The sequence below is a fragment of the Lepisosteus platostomus genome, chromosome 19, assembly GCF_059453375.1.
Source record: "Lepisosteus platostomus isolate fLepPlt1 chromosome 19, fLepPlt1.hap1, whole genome shotgun sequence".
NCBI lineage: Eukaryota > Metazoa > Chordata > Actinopteri > Semionotiformes > Lepisosteidae > Lepisosteus > Lepisosteus platostomus.
The window spans coordinates 4,899,452-4,921,517 of NC_142629.1; the positions used below are offsets into that span (position 1 = coordinate 4,899,452).

General features: G+C 40.8%; 1 protein-coding gene across 8 annotated transcripts in view; it reads left to right on the top strand.

Annotated features, from left to right (window-relative positions):
- The window catches only part of clec16a (C-type lectin domain containing 16A), a 54,158-nt gene that overhangs the window by 26,719 nt on the left and 5,373 nt on the right, over window positions 1-22,066 (top strand). For 4 of the 8 annotated variants that reach the window (XM_088613081.1, XM_088613082.1, XM_088613089.1 and 1 more), the window contains 6 exons: window positions 2,089-2,209; window positions 11,283-11,434; window positions 11,548-11,752; window positions 12,807-12,974; window positions 17,823-17,978; window positions 21,797-21,907. In XM_088613081.1, coding sequence (XP_088469207.1) covers window positions 2,089-2,209; window positions 11,283-11,434; window positions 11,548-11,752; window positions 12,807-12,974; window positions 17,823-17,978; window positions 21,797-21,907 — 913 coding nt within the window. Of the gene's footprint in view, window positions 1-2,088; window positions 2,210-11,282; window positions 11,435-11,547; window positions 11,753-12,806; window positions 12,975-14,349; window positions 15,818-17,822; window positions 17,979-21,792; window positions 21,908-22,066 lie in introns of those variants that run through there. The other 4 variants (XM_088613083.1, XM_088613085.1, XM_088613087.1 and 1 more) reach the window with 3 other exon arrangements.

Genomic DNA, 22,066 nt, shown 5'->3' on the forward strand with positions numbered 1-22,066 from the left:
AAAAACTGTGCCCTGTTACTCTGTTTTAGTCTGTGAGAAGTCTCAACCTGACTTTACCGCAAAACAATGATTGTGTCAGCATCTCTGTCTCCTATGGCACAGACCTACCACTGCTCCACCTATTACAGAGAAAACCCACTGCAGCCCCATCACAACCTATTGGTTTGGACGTCCTAACTAATTTAACTGATCCATGATCCATAGTGTAATAATCTATTCAAGGTACTTTATTGAAACGCTGTCTGAACACATAATATCCATTGAAGTTTGTCTTCTTTGGTGATTATTTAAATATTCAAAGCTATATGCAGTACTGCTTTACCCACTGAAGCTCGGCAGCTGTGAGCCTGGTCAGTACCTGGATGGGAGACCTCCTGGGAGACCTCACCCTGCGGTCCATGTGGGTCCTAATGCCCAAGTATAGTGACGGGGACACTATACTGTAAACTGGCGCCGTCCTTCAGATGAGACGTAAAACTGAGGTCCTGACTCTCTGAGGTCATTAAAAATCCCAGGGCGTTTCTCGAAAACAGTAGGGGTGTAACCCCGGCATTGTGGCCAAATTTCCCATTGGCCCTTGCCAATCATGGCCCCCTAATAATCCCCAGCTATGAATTGGCTTCATTACTCTGCTCTCCTCCCCACTGATAGCTGATGTGTGGGGAGCATTCTGGCGCACTATGGCTGCCGTCACATCATCCAGATGGGGCTGCACACTGGTGGTGATGGAGGGGAGTCCCCATTACCTGTAAAGCACTTTGAGTGGAGTGTCCAGAAAAGCACTATATAAGTGTAAGCAATTATTATTATTACAACACTCTCAACACTGTAAGGCAGCTCAGGGCTGTACTGTAATGACCTGCAGAGATGTCAGTGCAGTCTTTATCTCATGGTAATGTCATGTAACAGAAGGATGGGTTTTCCATTCTTAACTTCTGTATTGAAGGTAAAGAGGCTCCAGATTTGAGAGGAAATCTATTTAAAACGGAAAAATCTCAGAACTACAGCTGTGCAGCAACCCACCATTCAAGTCAACATATAACATTTTGCATCTTAAAATGGATCCAATTAAAGACGTGTCTTTTAGAAGAGGCTGTATTTCAAGATGATTGTCAGTTTAAACTGTGAGAATCATTTTGCTCTTGGAGATGTTAGCCTCGTGGAGAATAGACTCCTGAGAAATTTAACTTGTTCTAGGAAATAACTCCAGCCCACTCCCCCACCAAAAATAAACAAAATCAGTGTCGTACAGTTTTTTATTACTGTTTAGTGCCTGTGAAGTCTTGGCTCTGTCTTTCCTGGAAATTTCTCTGAACCGATAGCCTCTGTTGTTGAGAAAGAAAAGCTGTTCTCACAAACATGCATATTAACAAGTGGGCCGTTTCTCCTTATGCTATTAATATGAAGCTTTTTGTTCCTGAACCTTGTCAGAACAGCACTTCAATAGAACTTTTAGACTCATGTCAATATTTTTACGTCCACATGTAGGGTTTCATTTTAACCTAGCGAATTAAGGGTAACATAAATTAGTATTATCTCTAGATTATCCTGATTTATTTTTACTACTGTAAAAAGACCTACAGTTTGGTCTATACACTAGTTCTTACTTAAAAGTTGCTTTGCACCATCTTAAAATGTCCTTTTAAGTATTGCCATTTTTCTGAAATCTTGATTCGAGATTTAAATGATCTTCTACACAGTATTATTTCATTCTAATTCATAGGGATAAAGTAATTTCCTTGCTGAAAATGTTTTTCCCAACTATCTTTCTAAGCTCATGATAGGAACTTACGAGACACATGAGCCCAAAGTCAGTTAAGTAGTGTCGTCTAACGCATGTCAGTCGAGTCACAGCTCAGATCTTATCCCAGAGCCCAAGAGAGCAAAACTAAAACCAGTAGCCTTCTGGCTACGGTCATATTGGCTCTGATTCAGTCCAAACCTTAAAGAGAGAAGCTGCCGAGGTGCAGGTGAAATCCTGGCTGGTGCTTAAGTCTGGACATGTCCTAGAGAGATGGACCCTGTGGGGGAGACGCTCCTGAGTCGTGCCTGATGTCTAAGAGGAGTATTTGTGGTCGATCTTTGCAGGCGATCCGTGTCTTCTTCATGTTGCGCTCGCTATCCGTGCAACTCCAGGGTGAGCCGGAGACCCAGCTCCCTCTCACGAGGCAGGAGGACCTCATCAAAACCGACGACGTGCTGGATCTGAGTAAGTAGGGCTGAGGAAGAGCCCTCAAGCTCCTGTTGCCTGGATGAGTGAACTTTTGAGCACAGCTCTGTTTTTTGTGTGTCTGTTTTTTGTTTTAAGCCCAAAGTTTCATTTGAATGCCAATTTGAACAGACTCATAAGCAAGACCGCAAATATGAATGAGCAGCTCAATCCCCCCGACACCCCTGAAGCGGTTTCTGAGAAGCTCTGTGCTAAAAGTTTTCTCTTTCTAAACATTCTGCACAAGATTAGGGCTGATAAAAGCCTTGGGTGTGCAGCTGTGTCTTATTCTGCTCTCTGACCTAAGTGAGCTGCTTCTCGCAAGTGTCGAGTCTTCTGCCTTACCCTACATCTGAACACCTGGGGAAGAAGCCGCTTTCTCTTTGTGCGTGACCCTGTTCTTGCTATTGTTTGCACAGGCAGAGCACATGAGATCACTGCCATAAGAAAATGCCCATAGCCATGCCTTGTAGAACTGTGTGTGTTATGGTTTTGGACTGTGTTTTTAATTTCCCTTTCAAACCTTCCCACAGTCTGAATTGTAAATATTTGGTCAGATTGTCCCAGTCATCATTCCTGCAGCCACTACTCATTCAGAGTTCCTGACCATGGTTTACCCAGTAGGAAATATCCCAGCCATGCACTTTATTTCAGCACTGCTTTGAGAGTCACTTGGATGCAGAGATTTTTAGAAAATACCTGCTTAGGGTACGGTGAATTATTTTTCAAAGCACCCTCTCTGCTTATTTTTAAGTAAATTAGAACCTTTTCATGTAGGACAAACAAAAGGAAAACACAAATGGGAGATAAACATATACATACGCATGTGGAATATTAGTTATGTACTATCCATTAGGAGTTTATGTGATTGTGCACATATCAAGAAAATGTATAGAGTTGTCATGTTGTTCGAAAAATTGGTATTTCAAAGATTTGTCGTTTTTCGTAATGTTGCAAAGCAGCGAAGGTCCCCCACTGGTTCTGAAAATGCAGCTTGCTTGTTCTTAAGCATTGCTTACCTTAAATTAGCGACATGGGACTGGTCATGTGACTTACTGGCAAAATTACCGCTGGATGTTTTTGAGTCTCAATCGATCAGTTGCTTCAGGGCTGTTGACACACTGAAAATGGTAAGTGTTCGCTCGCGTGTTCTGTTTATGTGACTGCCAAGGATGATAATAGTTCAGCTTTTCACACAATAAAATGAAGGGGTGACAATTGTAGGTAAGTTTTGTGAGGATTCATATCACTAGTACTGTATAACAAGAGTAAATAAACGAATAGCTGCCACGTTTGTGAGCAATGACTCCATGTTGTATCCAGGCTCCATTCCAGTGATCTGTTACAAAGCCTTGTCTGGTCTTTTCCAAAGAGAGTTACAAGACCATGATAGTGAAAGAAAGCTGGAACCTTCTTTGCCTGATTTCCCAGTTCTGGGCAAGAATCTGCATCACCCTTCCACAGTCAAAGCCATTGTTTTTTTTATGTTCATAACAAAACAAAAGTCTGCTTTTTTTCTGGAAACATGTTTTTACAGTTGCAAGACTTACTAATGAAAGAAAGTTTGTACCTGTGCTGCCCAGCTCCAAGCAGGAAGGATGCTCTGTAGAACTGCTCTTTAACCTGGACTTGCAGGGTTAAATTCATTTGCATCTGTTTGTGAATTGTTTTCAATTCATTGAAGTAACGTTGGCCTTTGATTAATAAAGGAAATAATAAAACACTGGAGGAAACAACAGTGTCAAGTGAATTTATAGTAATTCACCTGCTATCCGAGAGCACAGACAGCATCAACAGGCTCCATTGATGTGGTTTTAAAGATGTTCCTAAAACTCTTCTGAAGGTTTCTCAGTGTCGCAGTTTAAGGTTGATACCAATCCACATTAACATGAGCAGTAGCTGTGCCTATTACGGCATACGTGTTGCACCTGTTTCTCACATTGTCGTGTGTGTGTGTGTGCCATTATCTGTACACTTTATGTACAGATGTAAACATTATGGATCATCGATTCCATATAAAAGAACACCGATTTCTTTTAAACTGGGATTAATATGGGACACAGTGTCTAGATATTGCTGGTTTCCTATTACAAAGGTGTTTAGTTATATTTGGAAAAGAATATAAAAACATTTGCCCAGATCAAATTTGTAATGATTTGATCTCCTCGTGTTTCCAGTCCAAATCCTAAATGCCATCTTAGTCTGGAATCTTCATTCAGGTTTGAGATAACTAAGGTTAGTGTAACCATTTCTGCTGCAATTTTACTTTATAGCTGTCTGTATCTTACACCCAATCTCAATTAAAATCATTTTTAAGTTGTTATAATATTTGTATTTAAATAATTTATTCTTGAAACATTTAATCTTAATTTCCCCTTTTTAAAACCAATACAACTTTTGAAATACCACAAACCCAGCTTTAAGTGAGCTTTAATGATTAAGTGTGCTCAAGTTCATCTGGTCATTCATTATCCTCTGTGACAGTGACTTCTCCTGACCTACAGAATCATTTGTCAGCTCTTGCTCTACTTGAGTGTTTGTTAAAACTTAAGTCCACAAGTTCTCGGAACTCTTAAGAAATATCAGGGGATTGGTGTGTCATGTTTGGCTTTAAAAGCTTTAAATGTTGTTCAGTTGGTTTCAGTTATGTTAAAGGCAAATATGTCAGGACCTTTTGACATTTTCAAAATTAAATCTATTTCAGTGTTGTGTTACAATGCCTATTTTTGATCAGCTGTTTAATACAAGTGCTAATCTCTTCTGAACAAATCAGTATCATGCAGCTGTTCATACAGTTTGATTGTTAGCAGGATTAGTAAAATACCCCATCCTGTTTCGAAGAGTTCCATTGAACACAGTCACATGGCTGCCCTAAATTTGACTTATGTTAGTCCTGTCAGAACCTGAGAAATCACAGAAGTGTAAGTTCTAGAGAGAATTGCTTTTCAAATGGTTTAATGGCACGGGTCTGTTTAACTGTCAAGTTCTTTCTGTGATGGTAATAAAGGAAACTTTACTTTTGCTTTTAGTAGGATATCCACTGGTGGGATGCAAGGCAAAAATCCAAGTAATCTGACTTTGACCAAAACTAGTGCTTTTATTTTTGACACAGGCAGGTGTCTTGTAATAAAGTACAATTGAGTCAGATGCTCCACTGAATGAAAATGAACTTTGGTCTAAAGAGACTAATGTCAGCTCAGACTTGTGCTTTTCCAGTATACATCATTTCTTTTTACAGTAATCCTATCCAGAAGCACCTACATATTAAACAAATGTGTAGGCTGGCTGTACTCTGGAAGTGCGCCTTGGTAGGCGTTGTAAGTAGGTGTGTTTTTTTTTTCATCTCAGGTCTACCTAGTTTCCTCTGCACTAGAGAAGTTCAAAAGCTCACTTGCACTAGTGATGAATCCAGAGAGGCCTTTGCTTTCTAATCTAAATACTCTGCTTAAGATATATACAAGGGTGCTGAAGCACAGTGTGGATTTTAATCTCTCATTTTAAATTCAAGCCAGCCTAAGAACATAACAGTTTAATTCGAGATATGGGAGAATTTCTGATTCATGTATAAGCTATCCCATTCATTCACGGTGAATTTCTGTAATACATCCGAGATCTATTAGTTTACAAAAGACATCAATACTGTCATTATAAAGGAATCATTTTATATGAATAATCTGAGGCGACGTATCTCACTGAATGCATGGTTTGGCTATGCTTCTCCAATGGTCTCTAAATGAACAGCTTTTAGTCTTATAACTGTAGAATTGCTTCTTTCTGCTCTAATCAGTATGTTTGCATTTCATCACAGCCTTTATATGAAGGTGTGATTCCCCACAGTCATGTTTCAAGACAAAAGAAATCTCGTTGGTTTTGAGGCAGATAATGTAATCAGATGTAACACGGCGCAAATTGGAGATTTGCTGTAGTCTAAAACATGCACAGCACAGTGCATTGTACACAGGGCCTTTTCGCATAAAATCTATTCTCACAATGCAATGATGTTGGCAGTTTTAGTATGCAATTTTTTTTTTTTAATTGGGCCTGGTACAGTAATACATCTGCATTGAATCCTTTATGTATAAAACCCCAAAGTACAGCACTTTCATTCCAAACAGCATGGAAAAGCGTTCCCACAGTAATGAGTAAAATTAGTCTGAGAAGAAAGGCTTTGGTATTGTATCTTTGACTGGGATTCCCTCATGGTGACAGGTGTCATGGATTCTGTGATTTTTGGTAGTGTCCCTACCTTTTGTAGTTGTCAGTGATGTTTGTTCCATCTGTAAAGATTTTTTTTTTCAAAAAAAAAATCTGGCTGCTTTACATAGCAGGTCCACTGCAGTATAGCTTTGCTCATTGTTAAACAAGGTTATGATCAGTAATCAGTAAGTGTGTTTTCATATCGGTTTAAAGTTAACATTGTATGGTTTTCTGATATTATAAAAGTGAAATGTTGCCGAAATGTTGTCCGTTTATTTCAGCATGGAATAAACCTTTACTTTTAACTTGACGCAGTTACCTACTTGAAAATCATGGTGCTTTACCATTACCATTTACAGTTTTCTACCCGAAGCATTGAGACTGTAGTACAGTTACCTCTTAAGAGGTTTGGACATTGTTTTTAACAGTTGAATTTGTGTCTTAGTTGCTGTATAATTGTGTATGGTCCATTTTGTGCAGAGGTAACTTACAGGGTTCTAGAACTTTGGAAGCTGTCTTTGTATAATACACATTTATTCATTGAAGATAAATGGATTAATGCATAACCACGTCTTTACTTCCTCAGCCATGATATCGACATGATAGTATCCTGAGGATCCCAAGTTAGAAAGCAAGATCAGTTGTGGTTGTGTGAGAGATATTAAAGGTCCATCTCTGACTTGTCCTTTGGGCTGTTATTGTTGTGTTTCCTTCTTGTCCTGCATAACACTCAAAATTATAGTTTGGAGGTTTTCTTACCAAATTAATTTCCTGTATTTCTAATAGTATTGGTGAATCACATTTTTTTGTGTTTTGTGGAAAACTATTATTAACTATCTACAGGAGTGGTCTCGAATGACCCCGTTTGCCATTCATGAAGAAAAGTCTGACAAACACTGTAGCGTCATCAGTAACTATGGAGACTGTTTACATGGTCTGTGTAACCACAAGCCATTAGGGTATCTGTGGGCTGCTGCAGAACTGAGAGTTCACTGGGTTTGTGAAGTTGCCAGGTGGTGATCAGAAAGCATGTGTCCTCTTTCCTTAAACCGTTAATTGGCTTAATAACAATGACACATTTTTGACAACAGGGCAACAGTTTGCTTTAGAGTGCCATTGTGAGCGATGGTTTTGTTCTCCATGATGCTGTACAAAAGGGGATTGCTAATTATGGCTTGGGTTAACCTTGGCAAAATCTGAAATGAATAATGGTAAAATAAGGAATTTTTATAGTAAAAAAAAAAATAGGTTCGCTTACACCATGAAGGATGTGTTATATGCGTAGATTTAATGATCTATTCTTTAATGATATAAAATATTTACTATGTACAATTTCTTTAGCCTGCACCAAAGTAAGGTTCAGGAAACTGAGTTTTCTTTTCTGAGAAAAGGTCCTAATTTTGAAAACCTCAATAACAAATTGCTGCAGGGCAGATAAGTGAAAGGCTGAGCAAGGGGCTGAACAAACTTCCAACAGCATGACAGTACATTGTCTTACTGGAGGAGACGCCGTTTGGGGATCGTTGGGTTCTGGTGTGAGAGACTGGACGAGTTGGATATAACCAGACCCAGGTGCTCATGGTTTGGTTAAACCCAGTCTTGATATCCGTGTCCAGCAAGAGTCTGCCGTTGCCTCTCCTGTTCATCTTGTTGAACGGCATGTTAAGGAAATAAGAAGTCTAACAAACCCGGCTTCTCCCAGATTTCTCACAGGTGAAATCACTTCTGAGGAAGAAATTGAAGTTCAGACAGTCCTCTGAAGCTTTCTCAAGCGTCTGAGCCACCACTGTAGCCATGCCCTGTTTCCCTTCATTGCTCTTTGAAAGTGATATTTCTTCGCTGGGGTGGCTACTCAGGCTGCCTGGGTTTCATTTTTTCTTGTGTTTCTTGGGAACCGTCATGCTCCAGTTGTCAAGCTGAGTAAAAAAAGCACTGAAAAGTGAAACGAGAAGTCTTGACGTTCTTATTCTGTTTCTCTGAAGGAACAGCGACTTAAAAGAGTAAGGTTCCTTTACAAATAGACGCTGTTTTGCGATTGTGAAATAGACTGTATTTTTGTTTCCTGGTTTTCACAAGAGCTTGTTGTTCTTAAGATTTAGAATGAGTTGACACTGACGACAGTGATTTACAAGAACAGTTACATTATGAGACTGTGGACTGTGTGGTGTTCTCCAGTTCCTTTATTTGAACAATAATTGAACTTGCGCCTAAACATGTTGTCATTTTTTTCCTTAACTGGAAGCAATAGAGCTATTGTTAATGTATTGATGGGTAATTCACTTCTCATCAAGACCAGACTTTTTAAGCACTGCAGATCCACATTCTCAGGTCCCTTACTTAAGGCGGACTGTATGACTGTAACTATTGTACTCTTTACACAATACACAGAACAATATAAAGAGCTAAAAATATTTTTATTGACTAACAAAAATTTATGAAACATGAAAAATAAAAATAACCCGTTTACAGAACCTAGTCGGTACTTTATAGAAGCACCCTTTGCAACAATTACAACTTCGATTCTACAATTCTTCGCCCCAGTCTGAGGTTTTTTCCGCTGGCTGAGGCAGGGTGTCCATGAGAATTTGCTTGTATTTGTCTCCATTCATTGTTCTCTCTGTCCCGACAAGTGACCCAGTCCCTGCCGCTGAAAAGCATCCCCTTAAGATGATGTTGCCGCCATCGTGCTTCATCGCGGAGACTGCCACACAGTTGATGAGCTGTGTTCAGTTTGCACCAGGCATAGTACTTTTCATTCATGCCAATGAGTTTGGTTTTTGTTTTCTAGTGCATTACAACTACAGAATCCTTTGCCTCATGGTCACAGGGTGTGTCACCTGTTGCAAAAAAACAGGCATGCTGTTGCTGCATGTGGCGTTTACTCAGGAGTAGCATCCATCTTGCCACTCTCCCGTAGAGATTAAATCTGAGTTGTGCTTTAGAGATCGTTGTCTTCTGGACAGGTTCTCTCATCTCAGCAATGGAGCTCAAAGGTTCTGTCAGGGCGGCCATTGGATTTCTCGGTCAGTTCTAACCAAAGTCCTTCCTCCCTTATTGCCCAGTTTGGGAGGGTGTCCTGCTCTATGAAGAGTCTGGGTAGTTCTCCATTCATTCCATTTCCTAATGATGGACGTTTTTGCTCCTGGGAGCTTTCAGAGCCCTACATGTTTTATACACCTCCCCAGATCTGTAATTCTTCACAAATCTGTCGCGTAGTTATACCGAAAGCTCCTTGGTCCTCATGGTAGAGTTTCTGCTCTTTCCGTTTCAGTCGACAGGTGAACTCCATTCAAGTATACTGTGATCTCCCAAAGAAATGATATGCGTTTAGCCTCCAAATAGGGTGTCATAGCACAGCGGGTGAATACTTTTCAAATCAAGGCATTTCAGTGTTGTTGTTTTAATTACCCGTAAACCTTTTCCATAACGTTCATTCCATAAAGTGAGTTGTGTAGATCCATGACAACAAAATTCTATGCACAGTAAATAAATTTCTGTTTTGAGTTTGCAACATAGCAAAATATGAAAACAATCCAAAGGTGAGTGCTTTCTGAAGGCACTCTATTTACCTATTTAGTTATGGTGAGAAGAGTCTTGTTGGTAACCTCACTGTTGACCTCTTACAAACTGTGCAATGTACAGGAATGGCAAAATGTTTATTACTGGAGTATTGTGACTCTTGTCGATCTGTAGCTTTCAGACCTGTATAATAAGTTATTGTGTGGAAGATAAATGCTAGTCATTAGACCCTGTGTTTCAGCAAGAAGGTTTTGACCTCAAACTGGAAGTGAGGTTTTAAATTTCCTTTTATAAAGACTGGTGCCTTGTATTTGCCAGTTATTTGAAAGTGAAACTGCATTCTGGTGTCAGACGTTTATTAGGTGCTGAAGCTGACCTCAGTGATTCGGTAGTTTTACACTGCTTGAATGGCTGGTCTTAAGGGTTATTTTGTTGCTGAATTCTGGTGCAAGATGAGTTAAGGCCAGCCCCATTACCGTGGGATGCCAGTATTGACTGTAATTTTCGGGTGAGTTTGACGTGAAAGGCTCAGAGTAAAATGACTCAGTGGAGTGTTCTGTAAACTCCCCATAAGTAGCTTTGGCATCTATTCAAAAACTGAGGTGTTTACCATGTGCTTATCTCGGATATTGAATGTCTTGATGACATCTCTAGAGGAATGTATTGTAATAAGACATCGTGCTAGCGTGATAGTAACTTTTGTGTGCGGTATGTCATTAGGTATTTGCTATTCTTCCCACATTTTGAAAGGGGGGGGTTCACTGCGTATGTTTTTGTTAATTTTAAATATTGACATTTAGAGGGGGGGAAACTGATGTTCTGCATTGCACAATTCTGACCGAAGTATTGGCCAAAACCCATCAGGTTTACTAGGAAGTATGGTTAGTGCTGTGGAAATCGTGATTCTGTGGATAGCAACATGCAGTCCAAAACTAATTTGTGTGCAGTACAGTGTGTACAGAACACTCCTAATGAGTTATTTAATTATATGTGTAATACAGGAACAAATTCACATTCCTGCACCTGCTTGCCAATGATCAGCTAGAAATGTATGCTTGGCAACATCCAGATTTGCTGTGTGTTGCCTCGGGGAGACAGTGTTATGGATATTAATAGGCCTGTATTGTTGCCAGAGGAGTGAAGTTTTAATACTTGGTTTTCTGCCAGTCCTTTTTTGGGAAGGATGGAAATTTTAGATTTTATAGATACTTTGAAATAGGGCGAGGTTGGGTTTTCTTTAAAATGTCTCCCCCCCCCACCCCCCTCTCTGTTGTTCTTCTGGAAATCGTCTGCAATCCCTTGTGTGTGTTGTCAAAGTCACAGCATGTCAATACAGACAGTGTTGTGTTTTCTGCAGATAACAGTGACCTGATTGCCTGTATGGTTGTGACGAAGGACGGTGCTCAAGTGCAGCGTTTCCTGGCAGTGGATGTGTACCAGATGAGTCTCGTGGAACCTGAAACTAAGCGTCTGGGGTGGGGAGTGGTGAAGTTTGCTGGCCTGCTGCAGGTTGTATTACACGCTTTGACTCCTAATCGGGTCGATCTGATTTTAATACAGCAACATCATTTGAACGTGAGGTTTTTCTGTCTCGGTCACCCATCGCCTCTCTTGCCCAACAGGACATGCAGGTGTCAGGGGTTGAGGATGACAGCCGAGCTCTCAGCATCATTATCCACAAACCCACCTCCAATCCCCATGCAAAGCCCTTTCCCATCCTGCAAGCTAATTTCATCTTTGCCGACCACATCCGCTGCATCATTGCCAAACAGAGGCTTGCCAAGGGCAGAATCCAGGCCCGGCGCATGAAAATGCAGAGGATAGCTGGTAAGTCAGGAGCCTGGCTGCTTGTGTCTGTCTTTTCTATGACATTAAACTAAAAAAAAAAAAGTTCTGCACCTGCAGTATGTAGTGGTCACTTTTGTCACGTGGTTCCATATTTACAATTCCGTGCCACTCGCTATAGAAGTGAACCTGTCGATGGCATTACAAACTTCGAGGCGTTTTAAACACGTTGCCAAGACACAATAAAAGTGTAAATTCAAGGTCTTCCCCTTGTGCGGGATTGATCGCTTTTAACTTCTCTTTCGTCATGATCAACATTTCCAAAAAAAGAGTCCGTTCCCTAATAGAAGAGTTTTAATCCGTTCAGGTAAGCTGAGCTTGCTTGCATGACGGACTGTTACCTGGGAAGTATGTGCCTATTACTGTATGCAGGGAGTGTTGCAACCACCTGTACTGTATGTCAGATGGCTCTGCCATCACCTAACTAAACAATTCTGCAAGCAGGAGACGCAAACAAAAGTCAGCTTGACAAAAGGCTGGCTTAAAGAATGCAAACATCAGTCAGCGGAACATTACGCAATGTAACTCTATTGCTATGTGGCTTAACAAACTACAGACAGTTGTGATTCCACTACACATAACTGTCTGTAGTTTGTAAAGGCACAATACAGCCATACACACCACTCACAGAAATAAAAGTTGAGTCCTTAAAGAGTACATCCACAATCTATGTACTGATGGTAAGGGATGGGATGAAAAATAAGGGATGGGTGATGTTACACTGATGGCAACCTTAGAATCGCAACTCTTCCTTCCTCCCTGCAGCACAGAACCTTGTGTCAGACCACACTTGAGCTTACTGTGAGGTGCTTTGTCCAGGAAGTGCTGGTGCCATCCCTCTCTCTCTCTCAGTTCAATTCAAGGTGCTTTATTAGCATGACCGAAGGGTACAATCAGTGTTGGCAAAGCAAATAGAAATAAAATGAACGTGAAATGAAGCAAAAAATAAAAATCAAATAAAATCTACAGACATATTACAGACATCAAATATTTACATATACTGCAAACACATCCCCCCTCTCTCTCTCTCTGCCAGCCCTGTTGGACCTCCCCGTCCAGCCCTCGTCGGACATCCTGGGCTTTGGGCAGAGCTCGGCCGCCACCGCCCAGCCCCTGCCCTTCCGCTTCTATGACCAGGCCCGGCGAGGCCTGAGCGACTCCACGGTGCAGCGCTCCGTCTTCGCCTCCGTCGACAAGGTGCCAGGTAACAAACTCCTCGCATCCGCTTCGCTCTTCTGAACTCTGACCGGGCACAGACGTTTTTTATCTAATAATAATAATAATAATAATAATAATTAATATCACTTTATTAACCCTTTACAATTTCTTGCCTTAGAAATGATCTTTTCGCATACCCCAGCCTGCTCTCCATGAGACACAGACACACAGACAGGGAGAGAGCCTGGGATCAGAGCGCAGGGTCAGCCATTTATACAGCGTCCCTGGAGCAGTTGGGGTTAAGGACCTTGCTCGGGAGCCCAACGGAGTAGGATTCCTCTATATGATTAGACCGATGTCTTGAACACGAGGGCTACCTTGGAATTCTATACTGTGTCATATAGGAGCACGTGCAGTGGAACTAGGTAACCAGTTGTGTTAAAAGAAATGATCTTTGGCGGCATTCCAGGATCACTCGCATCTTCCTCTTCCCTACTCGCCAGTCTGATCATCACAGGGAAGCGTGACCAACAACAGAAAGTTTTTATGGCCTGTTCTAGTTTAGTTCCGAGCAGCTCCCGTGCGCGGGAAATCCGAAAACATTTCTTTGAAATTCTGGGACGAACCCCTAACTGTCTTTTAAATGGGAAGCGGAACAGTTTCTCCAGCATGGCGGTGATTAACGATTGTGGATACTAGTCTGCTCTGCAAACGAAGATTTAACATGTAAAAAAAAACGCGATAAATTCTGCGCTCGTTTTCACCCGCCTAGCGGTATTGTTCCTGTTCCCCCCCCACCCCCACCCCACCCCCGCGTACAAGGGTGAATGACTGCGCTGTGAGTATTCGTTTCTCAATTTTCCCAATCCTAATTGTGGTATTCATGTCAGACTGTTTGTGTGCATTAAAGAACATGCTAGTGTGGATGTCTAACGCAGTGCAAGTGCTTCTTATGGCTTTACCTGACAGTGCTAAAAGGCATTCTGTAGTTATGGTTGTGACTTTTCCATTCAGAGAAATAGGAATACTTAGTAAATGTACTGTATATAAGAGAAATACATGAATCATTGTTTTCTGTATTGACTGTAGCTGTATGATTGGAGATTGGCGATTATTACGTAGGATAGTTGAGTAGGCACTGGCTTCTTTTGTTGACTAGTATCGAGGGGGAGGAGGCTGTTAATTCAGAAGTGTAGTTGACTAATTAGCCTGATCCTGAGAAAAAGAACAGCAGAAATGAGTGCCCACGTTGAGAATCACATGCTGCCAGCAGGAGCCGATCTTCTAGATCTATAGATCCAGCTCACTAAATTACCCAGAAATGTAAGAGAACTCTTTCAAAGCTGAGCCCTTTAATCAATAGGCTGCCCCATAGAGATCTGTGGGGTTATATTGGTCTCATTTTGTCATCCTTTTCAAAGATCTTTCACTTCAGGAACATTGGTCGAAGAATGATATGGGTACAAACAAAAAAGAGTCGAGCCCAGCTGAACAGGATGCCTGCAGAGTGCAGTGGCAATCGGAACTGTTCGGTCCCTGGAATTCAGCATCCCATCAAGACTCATCAGTCTAAACAGCACTTGTAATCTCTCTCACATTGACATTGTCAGGCTGAGCTTTTGCCACAACCTAATAACTGCACTCTGCTCAGTATCAGTCTCATTGCTTCTTTACTGCAATCGGTGATTCATAATTGCTTGTTCATTACACTGTCTCATAATTATGAAACATGAATATAAAATAAAACAACAATCAGAATAATTTCATGTTCCATTTCTTTTTTTGAAGTTTTTTAAACAAAGCAAAAATGTGGGTATCTGGATGAGTACTGCTTCCTCTTAAGTATGATTTTACAGTAAAAAGGAATTTATATTAGCTGGTATGCAGAAGTGTGAGTAAATCGAGCATCTGCACCTTGTTAGACAAGAACATTTGAAATATTTATGCAATTTTTTTTGTCTTACTCCAAACAAATTATAAATGAGACTTCACAGACTAAAACATGAAGCAGCAAGCATGTCTCTGCACCAGTTCTGCATGTTGTAACAAAATCTTTACAATTTCTTCCAAAACAATGTTGCAGTCATAAAGAACTGAAAGCCCAACTCTGCTCATAATACTCAGAAATCCCTTCAGCTTTTCGTCCCATGAATTGTGAAAACGGGACAGCTTTCTTTATCGTTAATCATTTCTTCCTGAAGTGCCACACCACGTCTCCACACCCAGACCAGTTTTATCCAGAAAAGTATCTCTGAAACATTTAATGGTATCCAGAAAAGTATAGGAAAGTGAACAAGTATTTCCATCTGTATAGGCTAGATTAATGATCAGAGAAAGCTTGGCTCCAACCAGTGGTTTATACTGGATGTCCCTGTGTTTTTTGCAAGCCGTTTTGTAAAAATATATCCTGCCTGATGAAATTAATTGGCTTACCCTGTGCAGCTCAGATTTGTTTCAGTCATCAGATGGTTTGCTAAATTATTTTACCATTTGTATAGATGAAGTGGCATATTACTCTGCAGTTTTTCTGATTCTGAAATTATCCTCTGTAGTGAATAAAAACCTGGACATAAGCAAGCCTAGGCAGATGACAGTCTGGATTTCTTCCATTTTGTTATGAAGACATTATATATTTTTTTTCATATCTCGGCTCCGTTTCCATTTTATGTCGAAACATGTACAGTTTGCATCTTTAAATCTTCACATATAGTTTGGAGACTGCCAAGTAATAAAAGATGGCAGCTGGCCCCTTCACTTTGACAGCAGGACCTGCATGTTCTGTGCTAATTGTATTTATGTATAGTGATTTTTATCATCGCTAGCTATGCAGAGAAACATCTTGTAAAATGTGTGTCCATGTGTAGCACCAATAAATGCTATCAGACCAAAGTGCAGCTTTGTGTTAATTTTCATGATCCACCACATCCATCTACACTAGTGAGGGCTATTTTTATTTATTTGATTAAAACGTTTCACATATTTGCTAATCAATTATATAACACTTTCTGTGGAGATCTGCACTCCTGTAATTTAGGTTATTGAATGCCAAAAGTAATGAAGAGGATTGTTTTTAGTTTGGGATAAGGCACTCACCTCCCATTGTGGAAAGCAAGACTAAACATGCACGTGTCGACTCAAAATACTTTTTACTTTTGTTCTGTTTTTAGCTGTGTAATTCCGTCCGTCGTTGACTTTTACGAAACGTGCTTTGTCTTGTTACAGCCTAACAAAATTCCTTTCGTCTGTGCAATTTCAGTTTCCTCGCTGCAGTTGTATCTAGCGGTTTTCCTTTGCAAATCTCTACCTGTATGGTGGAAGGAATATGGAATATTTCTTTACAGAAAGAGGCAACGGACAATATTACTAAATTAAACTACAGAACTGTTTGTGAGCAGTAGAACAGGCCTTCTGTTACTCAGACGGGTATCTCGATTCAGTCCTCTCTTCATGTGAGTTTTCAGAGGTCTTACAGAAGCTTCTCATCTGGTATGTTTCAGGACTTGCACCCATCCAGCAGTTTTAACTTTGCTTTCTGGTAGAAGGAAATGATGCTGAAGATCTGGAAAGGCACAGCACTGGCAGCCTGTAAAAGCTGCCTGCCTGAAAGCCTGTGAATGACACTGCCTGCATGTTAATCAGTGAAAGTGGCGGGAAGTTGGCCACACTGACCAGATCACTTTCACATGATCTGTGACTGGATTCTCTCTGTTGTTAAAGAGAATATTTAACAGGGGAATTCTTTGACTAATTCGTAACTTTCGTTTGTCTTTTGGGTTTTCCTTCTTTAAAAAAAAAATTGAGGTAACACTTGCTGGGTTCTGAGAAATGTGTTGGACATCTGCCATGTGCAGAATTTCAGAAATTGTCCTACGCCTTTCAGTCAGGTTTCAGACGGTGCATGTAGGAAGAGTCCATTCCAAAAGATCTCGACAGAATGCTTAAACGCCTTTGTAATGACTGTGAAACATATCCTTTTTCCAATCGTAAAACTTCTCAGTAAATGCGTGCCTAATGGCATTGTCCGAGTCAGAAAGCAGCCCAGTTTGTAGTGAATTTTGTAGACGGTTGACAGACTGTCTCAAACATACAGGCAGGTGTTCAAACTGAAGACTTCTTAAGATTTGCGGTAATTGTCAGTGAAAACTAAAGGAAAAAAAAGAGAAATATTGATTGAACACATATTCAGACCTGGGAACTCAATATTTGGTGGAAGCACCTTTGGCAGCAATTTTAGTCCGAAGGCATTTTGCGCCAGTCTCACATTTGTGCGGTGGTTTTGTGCCAGTTTTGCCCCTTTCCTGACACATTTACTGAAGCTCTCTCGTCTTGCTTGGGGATTGCTTATGGACAGCAATTTTCACTTCCCAACGATTCTCAAAAGGAGTCAAGTCAGAAGTTTGAGGGACTCAAGGACTTTCACTTTCTGCGAGCAATTATGATTTTTCCATTTTGCTTTCATATGAATATTTTTGTTTCACTTCTTTCCTTTTTTTGCTTTGAATATATGGAATACTTTGTGTATAATGAATCAAACTGTCAGAACTGCACGCTTTAAAGCCACAAATTGTGAAAATGTCCAAGACGTCCACTATCTAGTGTATCATATACTAATTGCTAATTTCTTGATCAAATTTGTACCTTAAAAATAGAGAGTCAGGTGGTATTGGCTGAAATATTGTTATTTTATTACCCTCTTCAGGCAAGCTAAAACAATTTTTATCTGTGAAATAGAATCAAAATAATAATTCAGGTGGGTAGCTGCATCAGCATGCGTAGGCTGCGAAGGAACAAGTTTATTCCATGCGGAAAAAAAGAAGAAAGAAAACACAACGTTTCAGCCGTGGAGCCTTCTTCAGGTGTGGTATCAAAATAATAAGCTTGTTGTGTGTTTCAGGGTTCGCAGTGGCCCAGTGTATCAACCAGCACAGCCCATCTCCTCTGTCCTCTCCCTCGCCCCCTTCCAGCGCCAGTGGCAGTGGAAGCACAGGGCGCTGTGACTCTGTCACTGCCAGCACCATTTCCACCCCTTCTGCGGCCCAGAGTCCTTCAGGTAATTGCGTTACAGCACACACCCCACGCCTCACTCTGTATCTACATGTGCTCCAGCACACACCCCACGCCTCACTTCCATCATTTGTATATACTGCCTGGACCTCTGCTCTGCAACACTGACGGTACCTTCTCATGCTTCTGCTAGCTGTGTCCTCAACACCATATTTTAAGCTTTGCAGAAATGTAACAGAAATAAGACTTGGAGAAGGACTCAAATATTTTCATAATTTCATGTTTTGAATTGCTTGCTTCATGTGTGCAACTTTACATCTTTGTGTGCTGGGGTTCATAAGGACAACTAGGATAAAGTAATGTGAAAGCAGCAGAATTTGCTTTGTATATTTGTTTTTCTTGCTCTTAGGTCTTTACTGTTTATTGATTCATTCTTCTTTGGCGTAGAATTGTTTTCACCGTGTATTGTATGAGTGTGGATATTTTACGGCGTGGAATTTACCTCCTGTAAAGCAACAGGCCTCACCAAAGCATGACGCTTAAGCATTTCCAAGTGCCTCTCTCACATTCAAAGCCCAGCCTGCATGTATGTCAAAGTACTTGTGTCTGGATTGAGGCCTGGCCTGCTGATGCACAAGAATGTTACAGGACAGGGCTGGAACAACATGTTCAGGCAACTGCTTGAAAATAGCTGCCACCACTCAGGGGTGTCACCTTCCCTTCTGTTTTCGTTAAGTTGTTCCTGTCATTTTTTTTTTTAAATGAAAAGCCCTTATTTCTCTGCTTGGCCCTAACATGTTTTAGTCACATTCTTTCATAATCCACCTTCTGAGGATCAGCTTGAGCTATACCAGCTGGCGTTTTTGAATGTGCCAAAATCTTGAAAGCGTCTCTTCTGGCAGCTCCAATCTAAGTGTGTTTTCTTTCCATTTCCAGTTAACTTTTCTGATGGTTAAAGACCTCAATATTCCTGAAATTAGAAACCCTTGCCCGATTTTGTAAGCTCCGTCATTTAGTTCAAGTCTAGTGCAAATTTTAAGGAGTGTGCTTGTCTGTTCATTTACAGAACAGTCTCATGGAACACTTTGTAGTTGCTGAATGCGCTTGAAAGGGTCTGGAGGATCAGTTTACCCATTTTTCCACAGCCCTACAGTTGGATAGCAGCACTCAGCACTGTCTCCTGCTCTTAGGTTGTGTGAAGGCAGTGCTTTCAGCTTGCGGTTCGGGTTTGTATTCGTAGCTCATCTCGGATTTTCCAGAGAACTCCACTAGCCTCACTTGACCCCCTGGAAAGGTGAAAAGTTCAGATAAAAAAGCTGTGTACGAATTGGTTATTAAATTATTTTATTGTAAGTTAATAATCACATTTTTATCTTTTTGTTCGGCAATCGGAAACTAGCTAATAATGTCTCACAAAGGTATAGTATAAAAAAGTAAAACATAAAACCTTTAGCAAACAGTGGTCACCCTTTATTATCGCTTCCTATGTAAGGAATGATAAGAAAACTTGTGTGGGGTGGGATGAATCCAGCAAGCTTTCTATCCATCTCTGTGGGAGTTGTTGTGCTTTTACTGTATTTTATTGTGATTATTTGAGGACGGGAACAGACATGTCTTCATTTTCAGAGCAGTACTTAGAGGCTGATTGCGTGGAAATGGTTTTGGAAAGACCCTAACTTTCTTTAGTCTTTTCCTTTGAGTTAACAGAAGTATAATTTCCTATACCTGCTGTACTGTCATTTTAAAGCTTGAAGTTTATACCTCAGTTTTTTTTCCCTGTAACTTTCACATTTACAGCTCCTTTCCCTTGACCAGAGGAGTGTGATCGAGAGGATACCTCCTCCTAGCAGTTTTCTATTCTTAAGGAGGCGAGGCACCAATATTGCCTCTGAAATAAAGCAGATGTAATTTACACAACGTTTTTTCTTTTATGAATTTCCGATACCCATCGCAGCCATATCACCCTGCAACTCGCACCTCGCAGCCCACTGAAGCTCACTGAAAAACTAAGGTTTCTGCTGAGGTGTTATTGGGCCAGCAGGGGGTGCTCACCCTGTGGTCCATGTGGGTTCTAATGCCCCAGTATAGTGACGGGGACACTATACTGTAAAAAGGTGCCGTCCTTCGGGCGAGACGTAAAACCAAGGTTCTGACTCTCTGTGGTCATTAAATATCCCAAGGTGTTTCTTGAAAAGAGTAAGGGTGTAACCCTGGTGTCCTGGTGTCCTTTACCAATCATGGCCTCCTAATTATCCCCATCTATGAACCGGCTTCATCACTCTGCTCTCCTCCCCACTGATGTGTGGTGAGCATTCTGCCGCACTGTGGCTGCCATCACATCATCCAGGTGGGGCTGCACACTGGTGGTGGTGGAGGGGAGTCCCCATTAACCTGTAAAGCGCTTTGAGTGGAGTGTCCAGAAAAGCGCTACATAAATGTAAGCAATTATTATTATTAATAATCATTTCAGACCTCTGTTGTGCTTTGGAAAAAACACAGACCCGTCTCGCTTCTCTCATCACCCCCAAACAACACAAATTAAATCCAACTTAATGAGAAAATACTAGTTACTGGTCTGAAAGCAGGATGGTCGCTGGTTTTGCAGGATAATGCTGTGGTGCAGTCGAGTGGAATTTACCACACAGTTTTCTTCTCCAGCTCACTTTTCCCAGATAAACTCTGCAGTTGGCTCGATGAGGAGAAATGATTAAAATTGAGCTGTATATTTATCCTGTAATCTGTTGTTTTTCTTACACATTATTGTCAGCTTTGCACAGATGTGTGACAGCCTACATTTTGCAACTTTTGGTAAATGTGATGTGCACTGTCAAGGAGGAAACATTGGAAATGAAGCCTAAAAAGTCATTGAATGTAACAGAATGTCCTCAGTTTTTTCTGTATTTAAAAAAAAGTCATAAAAAAATTGTGATTTTTTTTATTAAGTACTTACAGTACTGATTCAAATACAGATTTACTGCAGATACATTAGTTGATTCAGAGAAGCAAATCTCAATATTAATGAAAACCGTTTATTGCCGTTTCACTCATAGTAAAAACTCCTCTGCCCTTGATGCTTGGAGCTTGTCATTTTCATTCATTCATCTGTCCCAAAAACACAACAGCATTTCTCAGCAGAATCATATTATCTGATATATTTCTGCTGTTCATCTATTTGCAGATGGCGAGATGTCTATGAATTTACCTTCTTGTTTTGTACTTCTCTCACTTGTGTCTTTTCTAGGTGCTGGTAGGAGAACATTTTGGTTTCCTCTATAATATTTTTAAATGGCCCATAACTTTTTCCTCCCCCATAAAAAATCAGTGAGAACTTTCGTTTGGAATAACAAATGAATATTTTTTTTTACTTAGTGGAGCTCCTGCGTAGCTCAGCGTACTGGCGGCATGTAACAGGATAAAGGGCTCAATGGATGAGCTTGGCTGACCTGTGTTCTCCATGTATGCTACACTTCCTTACTGTGTATTGGGCACTTAAACGATCTGTGATTCCAAAGTGGGTAGATGTAAGATATATAATAAATAATTGGTGGTCCTACTTTTTTGAAAAGGTTTTCAATTTTCTAAAATGCATCGCCCTTTGAACGCAACGTTCCCAAACGATTCCATTAAGACACACTGCTAATGGGGATGATCTGTGTGTTTTTGTATTCAGGCTGGGCCTTCGGAAAATATCAGACTACCAGCAGTTAGAGCCCTGTGTCTTCAGTCTGTCACGTAGCAGTGTGGGCTGGTCCTGACTGTCTCTGTGCTGATCTCCTTTGTTGACTCTCATCACTGCGCATCATTCTTCTGTCTCTCATTGTCTAGCCTGCTGTGTGATCTGTCCCTCTGTTCTCCTCTAGTCAGGTCTGGCAGGAAAGGACGGCGGAGAGTGTTTAGTCTTTCCGAGGCTGAGAGTCGCGGTGGACACTGGGTTTAGGTCCTCGAGCAGCAGGCACCAAGGCAAATCAAACCCAGGCAGGTCCTTCTGTGAGATTCAGAAAGGAAGGCAATTGAGACTTTTCCTTTTATTATGGTTTCCATCTCTACTTGCACTTAGAATCACCTTTTCTTATTTAAACGTATCGCTTTTATTATTTTTATGTTCCACCACCTCGAAATTCAGAGGGGGCTTTG